Genomic DNA, 10,966 nt, shown 5'->3' with positions numbered 1-10,966 from the left:
CTAAATAGCCCGAAAGGTCTAGAAAATTTGGAAAGGGTGACAAAAGCATCGAAGGAGACTGTGTATGGTGTTGAAAAGGGTTGTTCGACACATTGGACATTGCTACGTTTCATGCTTGAGCTGCTCATCCTGAAGGCTAAGTACGGCTGGTCAGACTGTAGTTTCAATGATCTATTGCATCTCCTGTCATGGGTGCTGCCACAACCAAACTCAGTTCCCGCCAACACATACCAAGCGAAGAAGGTCATAAGTCCATTGACAATGGGGGTTGAAAAAATCCATGCATGCACCAACCACTGTATACTTTTTCGTGGCGAAACGTTCAAGTCACTGGATAAATGTCCCTGGTGTGGGGCCAGCCGGTACAAGAACAATGACCTTTATGGTGGGGACGAACCCTCTACGGGGAAAAAGAGGAATAAGAAGGGTACAAAAAAGGTGGTACAAGAACAATGACCTTTACGGTGGGGACGAATCCTCCAGTGACCAACCGCTTGAGACGTATCTTCCTAAACCCTAAAGAAGCCGCACTCATAACATGGTGGGATGATGAGCACAAGGTGGATGATGATAAGATTGCACACCCGGCTGATTGTAGTCCGTGGCAAAGGTTTGATGAGAAGCACAAATAATTCAGCGATGACCCAAGGAATGTACGGTTTGGCTTGAACACCGATGGAATGAATCCCTTCAATGAGAGGATGAGCGACCACAGCACATGTCCAGTGATCTTGACCATGTACAACATCCCAACATGGTTGTGTCAGAAGAGAAAGTACCTTCTCCTCACTATTCTTATTTCTAGCCCTAAACAACTAGGCATTGATATAGACATGTTCCTCGAGCCCTTGATGCAAGAAATGGAGAGGCTATGGAGGCATGGGGAGCAGATGTATGATGCATTCTGAAAGGAGGACTTCATATGTAGAGCAATAATATTTGTTACTACCAATGATTACCCCGCGCTGTTTGCTTTGTCTGCACAGATCAAAGGGAAGACGGGATGCTTGGTTTGCTTGGATGGTACTACATGGGTGTACCTGGATGCATCCAAGAAGATAGTTTACCTAAGGAACCGACGCTTCTTAAAGACAAGTCACAAGTACTGAAGCAAATTGTTCTTTAGATTTTATGACAACCCCCCAGAGATTGAAACCCCTCTGGAGAGACGTCATAACGGAGAACACGTGTACAGAATGGTAAAAAACATACGCGTCGTCTATGGAAAGAAGAATCCGGATGGGACGAATAGAGATAGAAGCACACCTCCTATCGAAGGCGTACCTTTCAAGAAACAATCGATCTTCTTTCAGTATCTTCCTTATTGGCCAGACTTGGAGGTCCCCCATGCCATTGATGCTATGCACGTGTAGAAGAATGTCTTTGAGAGTCTCATTGCTACCTTGATGGACACAGGCAAGTCAAAGGATGGTCTGACAGCACGGAAAGACATGGTGCAGCTAAACGTGATGCCACAGCTTCACCCGGTACCTAAGGCTAATGGAAAATACACTCTCCCCGCGGCGTGCTTCAACCTAACACCAGACGAGAATAGAGCTATATGCACTTTCCTAAGGGGGATCAAAGTCCCGACTGGGTTTTCAGCAAATGTGAAGAAGCTAGTGTCGATGAAGGACTTGTCAATAACACACTGCAAGGCTCACGATTGCCATGTGATGCTGACAGTATTTCTACCTATTGCAATTAGGGCTATAAAGCCAGAGTTCTTGAAAATGGCCGTCACCCGCATGTGCTACTTCTGTTCGAAGATCTCACAGAAGACGATTGGCAAGGAAGAGCTGAGTGACCTACATAAATTTGTGGTGGAGACAGAAAACCAACTGGAGATGTGTTTACCTCCTACTTTTTTTTTGATATAATGCCACATCTCATGATTCACATGGTTCATCAAATACAGGCGTCTGGCCCTTGCTACTTGCTTGAAATGTGGTCCTACGAGCGGTTCATGTCGGTTCTAAGTCGATACGTGCATAATTGAGCATACCCAGAGGGCTCCATGATAGAGGGTTACAGTACTGAAGAAGTCGTCGAGTGCTATCAAGAGTATCTAAAAGTACAGAAAGGGATTGGTAAACCCGATTCTCGTCACAAGGGTAGGCTGACTGGGAAGGGCACCAGTGGTAGAAAAGTGTTCATCGACCATGATTACAAAGAGGTGAGTTGGGCGCATTACAGTGTCTTGCAGAGTACACAACTGATGCAACCGTATATTGATGAACACTTGGCTATCATTATGGCGGAGAGAAATGGCCGTTCGGATGATTGGGTCATGAAACAACACAAGCAACAACTAACTACATGGTTGAAGGACCAAAATATACCTCCTGGAGAAACCATAGACTCTATTACCATCAGTAGGTTGGCGGAGGGGCCATCGAGACAAGTGACATCTTGGAATGCTTATGACATCAATGGGTACACGTACTATACCCACACAAAGGATAGTAAATATGTGAACCAAAACAGCGGTGTTCGAATAGAGGCTCTCGATGGATTAGGGCGAACGATCCAATACTTTGGCATCATTGAAGAGATATGGGAACTTGACTATGGAAGGGATATAACGGTGGCCCTGTTCCGATGCCGTTGGATCAAACAACACAAACTGAACGAGATTGGATTGAGAGTCCTAGACCTCGAGAATCTAGGCTACCAAGATGACCCTTGGGTGCTCGCTTCACGTGTCGCACAAGTTTTCTATATGTCTGACCCACAAAGTAACCTCCCCCCGAAGAAGAAGACAAAGCACGTGGTTGCCTCCGGGAAACAACACATTATTGGAGTTGATGGCATGGATGATGTTGAAGCTTATAATAACTACGATGAGATGCCGCTATTCAAAGACTTTCCTAAGAAGATCAGTGTTGTGGAAAAGAATCTCCCCAAAGACATAATGCCATTTAGTGAAATTCAAAATTTCAACTATTCAAATTTGGTCAAATGAAAATATGATCAAAATAAAAGTTGTACATATTGATGAGTTCTACAACTTTGGTATTCATAAGTTTTTCATCTGAAATTATTTACTCTTTCAAAATATTGTTTCAAGTTGAAATTGTTTGAATTTCAAAATTTGAATCATTTAAACAAAGTCACATGACAAGATGACCAAAATAAAAGTTGTACATATCGATGAGTTATACAACTTTTATGTTTACAATATTTTCATTTTATTTCATTTAATGTCATAAAATTGTATGGGCGCTGTCTTCTTCCCCCGACGCCGTCAGGCTGCCCCGCGCGCCTAGGGTTTCCGCCGCCGGCCACGCCGCCGGTCCCGCGCCCGTGCTCGCCCACACCCGGCCCACGGCGTCCCGCACCCGGCCCCCGGTGCCCGCCCCCGCGCGCCTAGGGTTTCCGCTGCCGGCCACGCCGCCGGTCCCGCGCCCGCACGGGTTTCCGCCGCCAGCCACGCCGCCGGTCCCGCGCCCGCGCCCGCCCACACCCGGCTCCCGGCGCCCCGCGCCCGGCCCCCGGCGTCCCGCCCCCGCACGCCGACGACCAGGCTCCCTGCATAGTGGCCAAGTCAGTGATCTCCCGCTCTCTCTCCCTCTGCCTCTCCCTCTCTGATTTATGTGATACTCCTTGGAGCTGAGATTTAAGTTGGTAGAACTTTGTTATCTGATGCCTGGTACGAATAAGATCTTTTGCCATTACTTTGACAGCTCCCTATAACAGTAACAAAAAGTTAGAACACAAACACTACATGCAAAATGAATGAAATTCTAACAATGCACACAGAACTTCCGTGTACGTTTATGTGTTGTAAATTGAAGATGGAAAACATTGACAGCAAGAATTGTCAGGTTAATATTGCTACGCTATTGAATGAAGTATAAATAAAATACTTGATATAATTTAGAATAGAAGTTTTAGACCCCTAATCTGACCTTAAAGTTCTATTTATGAGTCTTGCAAGCATGGGAATGGAACAGACCTATGACAAGTGACACAGGGGCTAAGAAAATGTAATTGGTGTGTCAACAAACAAATCAACAAGCAAGTCAAATTTTCATGAGTTCATTGTGGCAAAATGTGGCTGTCAACCAAACTTACAGGTCTTTAGGTAAAGTGAAAATAGGTGGACATATCTTGAAGTTCCCAGTTCCCACACACATGGAACTGTTGTATAAATATGATTTATCATGGTTGAAGGTTAATTCACATATAGGCTATTGTCCAAAAGAAATTATTTAAAAAAAAAGATGACTTCCAACCATTCCAAATATCAAGCTGGATAAATAATAGAAACAGAATCAAAATATGACTTCCAACTTCCAAAAGATAGCAGAGTTCATACCATCTGCTGGCCTTCTTTAGCTGTTTTCTTGATCTCAGTGATGAGCTTTTTCTCCTGGGCCTGCAATCCTTGCCTCTCCCGCTCAATTTCCCTGATGGATCGGTTCAGCATTCGCTTGTTTTCTCTTAACAGCTCTAATGAAAGAAACAGCCACAAGCAGCAAAACCATAAGTCATAAGGTAGGAAATGTAAGGCCATCTTAATGGAATGAAGACATGAAAGATTTTTTCCTCAAGGAAAACATTAAAGATGTGACTATTATCCCTCAAAACCGATCCAGTATATTACAAGCTGATCTTATTCGATAATCGAAAGAGGTCGAAAGCTTGAACAGATCTAAAATTAAAAAAGTACTAGCTGCCAGCCCAACTCCAGCATATTACAAGTCTAGCGGAAGCCCCTACGTTGAAATCCCGAGCTCGCACCACTCTCTGATTACACGCCCCGCTCAAAGTGTGCCAACAAATCCCCCTAAGCTCGGCCATGGTTTCGCCCAGCACAAGACATCGTCGGTGTCTATGAATCTCTAAGGAACACCCCATCATCCAACATAGAGGCTGCGCGACTAGACCAATCAATCGGACCAAATTTCACAGCGAATCTTTCAGGAGGATTGGAAAGAAGGCCTTACCAGCGGGCGTCTTCCGCTTCCCGAACAGGAAACTCATCTTGGATCCTCGGTTCGTGGGGCAACTAGGGTCTTGATTGGGGCGATTCGAGAGGAAGTCCCTCCGGAAACTCGATCGGGTCAGTCGTAGGCTCTCTTCCTTCGTCTCTCAGTGACGATGGTGGATTGATGATTGGATCCGCCTCACGTCACGTCCCTTCCCCTCCCTCTGCCCGCTTTTCGCTGTTGCCAACGCAAGTTGGAGTTCTTCTGATTCTGATGCCAAACTGAATGAAACAGAAAAAAAAAATATCAAAAAGAAGAAGAAAAGGGAAAGGGGAAAATTATGCTTTTGGGCTTCTGGAGACGAGGCTTGAGAGAAAGGTTATTTTGATGGGCCAGTAACAGCATGCAGCGAGCTTAGCCCAATTTAGTTGTTTGCAGGGAAGGTTTGGCTATGGGCCCAAATGGTTCCATACGCACCACATTGGGTTTCAGTGTGTTTTTTTTCCTTTTATCTTCTTCTTCTGAGTTTTCTGTGTTCGTGCAGAGAAAAAAAAATATCCATTTATATTTAGCACAACTGCACAAAAAGGATAGTGTGGCTCTGACAGTGGGTTATTTCTATGTAAATCATGAATTTGCAATGGATGATCCATTATGGTTCATGGATTTCAAGCAGAGAAAACGTATTAAAAAAAACACATGAACGAGGTGACTAAACATAGGTGTGTGGAATGTAGGAACTAAAAACACGTAAGTGCATGTTAGGATGAATATTCATCAAGGTGTTTAGAATAACCTAGTGCTAAACATTTCATTTTCAAGTTAATTACAAGGAAGCGCATAGGCTCGACCTTAACCACATGGTTTGCTCCCAACTTATTACTATACTTAAATAGGGACCCCTCCGGCCCTCCCCTAGCAGATTTTTCCGTGATTTTATAAATCCACGTCACCAAATGCTTCAAGCCTTCAACTGATCAATCCTTTGCCTCCCGCGATTCATTTCCTTCGAGTTCATTGAGGCACAACAGAATAAATAAAAAGAGGCGGCAGACTAGCTGGTCCTACTCTTCTGTCCACCATGCACCCAACCACTAAGAGCAAGTTCCATAAGCTTGTCTTATATAGCTAAGTCATGTCATCTAGAGACTAACCTTTTAGACTAATTATTCAATAATTATCTCTTCACATATGTTCTAAAAGCATCTTTTATTCACATATATATGAACCACCAGAGCGATTAGCACTTGTGATCCTATGACTTGATTGCTAGTCCACATATTAACTGGAAGCATGTGATGTTTTACAATTGGCACACATTAAATGTTTTCGGTCCTGAGACTAAATAAACTACTAGATGCAAACTCCATATACCTGTTCACATATATTTGGACTAGGTTTACTTATTGATTGTTCCCACTAAATGTTTTATTGGTTTTTTCAAAGCGTCTTCCATGTTTTTTGCTTATATACTGCTGGTGTGTAGTGGCTGCTGCTGCTACTACTACTACTCCTACCACTACTACTACTACTACTCCTACTACTACTCCTCCTCTTACTACTCCTACTACTCCTTCTCTTACTACTCCTACTACTCCTCTTATTACTCCTACTACTCCTAACACTACAAACTTCTAACCCTTGCGCAACGACGAGAAAACGTTGCAATAGGCCCAATTTTGTTGCAAAAGGTAGTTCATACCACGAAATCGCGTTCATTGGCAATGGTTGCAAAAAGTCACGTTGCAATAAGAACTTGCAACCGTTGCTAGTTTGGCGTTGCAAGAGTTAGTTTTTCTTGCAACGTTGCCAAGCATTGCAATAGGACGTTATCGCAACATTCATTGGCGTGGCAATACGAGCACTTGCCACGTTTGTCTCGTAGCGAGAGGTGGTAAATACAACGAGCGATAGCGTGGCAATAGATTTTTGTTGCCACGCTATAATTTTGTTGCTTAAGGTGTTGTTGCCACGACCGTTGTGCCGTGGCAAGTAAATCATTTGCCACGCAAATGTAATCGTTGCGAGAGAGTATACATTATTGCCACGCTTGTCTTGGCGTGGCAATAGTATCATTTGCCACGCAAATTTATCCGTTGCGAGATACCATTCATTATTGCCCTGGCCGCGTTGCCGTTGCAACAGTATCATTTGCCACGCAATTTTATTCGTTGCGATATACCGTTCATTATTGCCATGACCTCGGTGCCGTTGCAACAGTAGAATTTGCCACGCAATTTTATTCGTTGCGGAAGATTAATTGTTATTGCAACAATAGTCATGTCGTGGCAATAGTATTATTTGCAACGTAAATAAGTCTGTTGCCATACAACATATTGCCACGCATCACGGCTCGTAGGTATAGCTTTTATTGCAACGCTAGTAACATTTAATTTTGGTTTAATAAATCATCATTGCAAATCAATAAACCATATCAAAAGCAATTGCACCCACATATATTAATTATAATTAATCATTCAATATGTTGCCAAACCCATGAAATAGTAGCTAAAATCATAAACGAGTGTACAATTAACTCATTATTTGACAACTTTTTACAAACTTCCTAACATCTATGCAGCACTTGAGAAATTCCTAGCAGCTCAGCACGTCATCTCCTCGGCTATGTCCTCGCTTGATTATGAGCCTCCCACTGAAACCTTGTCCACCTACTGCCAAAAGAATATGATTGGGATATTAGAACAATATTAAGTTTACTAAGTTTTGCACAAATGTAAAGAGATGAAGATATAAAATGGTTCTAATTTCTAATTTCATATACAAAAGCCATTAACCAAGCTTTTGCATAGTTGAAGTTCTACTGCAATTCTGCAAATGAGCAAATGTTGTCAGTCTAGTCGCTGCAATTCCTTTTTCCATGAAAAAGATGAAAGTCATGTTCCATTGTTCCAGAACCACAAACGTATGAATCAATTTCTAGTTTTACTCAAATTCTTACTGTATGCTTATTACAATTATGTTTTTCCATGAAAATAGCATTCTGTGTTTTCACAATAACTTGATATTTTGTTCTCTACTTTCTCAATCTTTATTTTGGTCTCTGTATATCCCTCTCTTTTCAGAGTTTAAATGTTGTTCAAGATGTCAGCAATCCTTACTCCTTGGAAGCGTAGATGGCTGGGAATTTTAGCAAAATTTCATTGTAAGTATAGGTCGATTATATAAGTTCAATTGACTTTACAAATGATAATCTATATTTTTTTTGTAGGCTACATGCTGAAGGCATGGTTCTATTGGGTAATACAAGTTTTTGTAGCAGTCTAGCAGACACATGCAGCTGTGTTCCATTTGATTGCATTATAAGATGTATGCATTCTCTTTTGCTCTTTATAAATTCTGCTAAAAGAAGCGGAGTCTATCAGCAAGCCTTGGGGAGGGATGGAGAAGAAAATACGGCTTTGATCCTATCCATCATGGCCTTTTCAACGGATCAGATGCAACTACTGCATATGTTACAGTAGCAGCTGCCTTCTCTGAATTTTTAAGGCAGCAGCAGTTTAGTTGATTAGAAAAATCATAACTTGAGTTGTAGACAACGAAAAATTATATTCTTTAACAATACAGAAAGCCCATGAAATTCTCTACAATTTTCTAGTTATTTGTTAAATAAGATTCTACAGTTATCATGGTCAAAAAACACAGACACCCACTGATGTCCAGACCAAGGTCAAAACCTGACCGGCTACTTTCAAAATTCATAACTCTAATTCTCTAGGTCTAAAATCATGACCTTTCACGACGACAAACATCTCTAAACCCTCTACAACTTTTGTATTATCAAGTATCACAGAAAAGGTAGATTACTACTCAGAACAACTCACCCAATCAAACCTGCACAAGCTGCAGTTTTCAGCACGCATGTTCAATGTATTTTCTACATTTCCTAGTTCAACAAGGAAGGTCACATTTGATAAAATTTCATTAAATCATGCAAGAATTTAGATTCCAATTAGATGGTTGTTACCTTCCTCCTTTTGGGATTATTTCTTGTCCTATTCATCAGCTGCTGTGAAGTGATATATGTCTTCGATGCAGTCACATTTGCAGTGTTTTCGTTGAAAAGAGCTCTGCTGGGAGGTGCAATACTTCTAGTGGAGCGAGTAGGTGCTGGTGCACCTTTTTGTACGGTGACAACGCTTCCAGGCTGAGTCTACAAACATCAAGTTGTTTGATCTATTTTAGCTACAGTTCAAGGTACATGGAACATAGTGAAATAATGTCATTACCTCCTGTAACCCATCTTCATTTTCATTTTCATGTCCACCGGTCTCATCTTCCTCTTCTATGATTGGTGCAACTTGTGTACTGGCATTGTTTTGCAGGGTACTCTATACATATAAATATTGGGGGTGAAAGATTAGGCATCACAATCATAAGATTATCAAGAGTACAAAGGATAAAAAAATATTCTAATACCATAATCATAGCTCCTTCTTTGTGCTGCGCTTGCATATTAAGAAATTCTTGCTTCATTTCTTCTCTTAAGTTTATCTTAGCATTTTCCAGCTCCTCTTGCATCCTCCTCCTATTTTCTTCTTGCCCCCTTTCCCTTTCTGCAGCTTCTTGCGCAATCTGTTCTTTGAGCTTGTCAACCTCCACTTCTAAATCAATGCTCTTCTCCCTAGCTGCAGCTTGAGCACGTGCATGTACTTCAAGGTTCTCTTTCATAAGTTCTCTGCGAGTTCGATACATAGCCAAATATCCATGCCCATGTAATTTGGATGATTTGATTTGTGTTGTTTCTTTGTAGCATGACTGGAAAATCATGTTCTCCTCAACAGTTGTAAGTGCTGGTCTATCAGGTTCTAATCCAAGCTCACCAATTTTCATGGTTGCATTTTCCTAAATTAATAATGCCCATGTAATACTAAAAAAACATTTTAAAAAATGGAAAGCCCTATGAATTGTTGTTACCTTATTCACCCAATCTGGAAAAGCAACACTGAACAGAAGTGTTTGTAGTTTGGTATTTTGGTAGAATATTCAACCTTTCCTGTTTACATATTTAACAGTGTGATCACATAAGAAGCTACGTCAAACAGAAAAAAGCAGCACTGTTAATATTACTCCATTTAAAAACCATGTTAAGTGTTTCATTTAAAAATTAGAAAGTGAGTAGTAAGAAAAGTTTGATATCATCATAAAATATACTTTATTGGCAATCATAATACAGGAACATTTTTTTCTCTATTATTATGAGCTCTCTACTTGGCAGCACTTTGGACTCTTGCCATAGTCAATTCTTCTGGATGCCTTGCTTACCCTGTTAACCGAAGATTCCAATCTAGGCAAGTGATAGCCAATGTTTTTTCTTATAGGAAATAACACTATTCTTATACAGGATTAATTGTTTTATACAAGAGCAAATGCTATACCTAATGTCTGTTTGCATACTTCCTTCATCATAATGCAAAATTCAGGGGACACTCCCATCCAGCACTACATAAGCATATCACTCCTCTCCAAAATATGTTATTCAGCCATACGCGGCTCAAAATAGCTCGCCATGTGATTGTATTATATATTCTACAACAATATATATACATATACAGACACAGTGCTTGGCCATGTGATTCACCCAAGTAATACAGACTACTGGAATTTGTACAGATACAATCAAATCATTCACCAAATATTGTGTTTTCATATAAATCAGCCACTATCAACTGACAAATACAAACCAAATCACTAATCAGGCACTTTCAGTACTGGATGGGATAACAGCGAGATATGAACCAGATGCAATAGAGATAGTAGGAATAATTAATATTAATAGCTAATGATTCCGATGCTATCGAACGTACCCAAATCTAAATCACAATGAAGCACAAGGAACATATCGATCACTAGAAAACAATTGTTGTAAAAAGGCAGGAGAAACATTGCATTCAAACGAAGATCATATCATGATGTAGGCACGAGATGGGTTGGGTTTGGCTGGGCTGGACCATGCACCTTTCTAGGGAAATCTCCTCACCACCCACACGCCATTCACCTGCCACCGACGTCTC

The 10,966-nt window shown here is 41.3% G+C and overlaps 2 protein-coding genes across 6 annotated transcripts; both read right to left on the bottom strand.

Annotated features, from left to right (window-relative positions):
• Positions 1 to 3,369: 3,369 nt before the first annotated feature.
• LOC136489289 (vacuolar protein sorting-associated protein 2 homolog 1-like) lies at positions 3,370 to 5,220 on the bottom strand. Its single transcript, XM_066485973.1, has 3 exons — positions 4,953 to 5,220; positions 4,322 to 4,455; positions 3,370 to 3,690 (listed from the first exon to the last, which is right to left on the bottom strand). The coding sequence occupies exons 1-3, from the start codon at positions 4,987 to 4,989 to the stop codon at positions 3,370 to 3,372; spliced, it is 492 nt and encodes a 163-aa protein (XP_066342070.1). The 5' UTR covers positions 4,990 to 5,220.
• Positions 5,221 to 7,366: 2,146 nt separating this feature from the next.
• Positions 7,367 to 9,396, bottom strand: LOC136485319 (uncharacterized). Of its 5 annotated transcripts, none has more exons than XR_010766412.1 (5): positions 9,372 to 9,396; positions 9,182 to 9,283; positions 8,920 to 9,105; positions 8,777 to 8,838; positions 7,545 to 7,606 (listed from the first exon to the last, which is right to left on the bottom strand). XR_010766412.1 is itself a non-coding variant. In XM_066482228.1 (4 exons), the coding sequence occupies exons 1-4, from the start codon at positions 9,378 to 9,380 to the stop codon at positions 7,604 to 7,606; spliced, it is 300 nt and encodes a 99-aa protein (XP_066338325.1). In that variant the 5' UTR covers positions 9,381 to 9,395; the 3' UTR covers positions 7,367 to 7,603. The 5 variants fall into 5 exon arrangements, 3 of the variants coding, with proteins under 3 accessions (XP_066338325.1, XP_066338323.1, XP_066338324.1); XR_010766413.1 differs by having other exon boundaries at positions 7,553 to 7,603; XM_066482228.1 differs by lacking the exon at positions 8,777 to 8,838 and having other exon boundaries at positions 7,367 to 7,606; positions 9,372 to 9,395.
• Positions 9,397 to 10,966: the final 1,570 nt, after the last annotated feature.

The sequence above is a fragment of the Miscanthus floridulus genome, chromosome 10 (assembly GCF_019320115.1).
Source record: "Miscanthus floridulus cultivar M001 chromosome 10, ASM1932011v1, whole genome shotgun sequence".
Taxonomy (NCBI): Eukaryota; Viridiplantae; Streptophyta; class Magnoliopsida; order Poales; family Poaceae; genus Miscanthus; species Miscanthus floridulus.
The sequence above is the reverse complement of the archived record's forward strand: the minus strand, read 5'-3'. Positions and strand labels throughout refer to the sequence as shown.

Excerpts from the sequence above, each read along its gene's own strand:
- LOC136485319 (XM_066482226.1), bottom strand. Across the intron at positions 9,106-9,181 it reads ATGAAGATGGGTTACAGGAG|ACTCAGCCTGGAAGCGTTGT; the intron begins GTAATGACATTA and ends TGATGTTTGTAG. Across the intron at positions 7,604-8,919 it reads ATAATCCCAAAAGGAGGAAG|GTGGACAAGGTTTCAGTGGG; the intron begins GTAACAACCATC and ends TTTTGGCAGTAG.
- LOC136489289 (XM_066485973.1), bottom strand. The coding sequence starts at position 4,989 with ATGAGTTTCCTGTTCGGGAAGCGGAAGACGCCCGCTG. Across the intron at positions 4,456-4,952 it reads GAAGCGGAAGACGCCCGCTG|AGCTGTTAAGAGAAAACAAG; the intron begins GTAAGGCCTTCT and ends TTCTTTCATTAG. Across the intron at positions 3,691-4,321 it reads CTAAAGAAGGCCAGCAGATG|GGAGCTGTCAAAGTAATGGC; the intron begins GTATGAACTCTG and ends TTACTGTTATAG.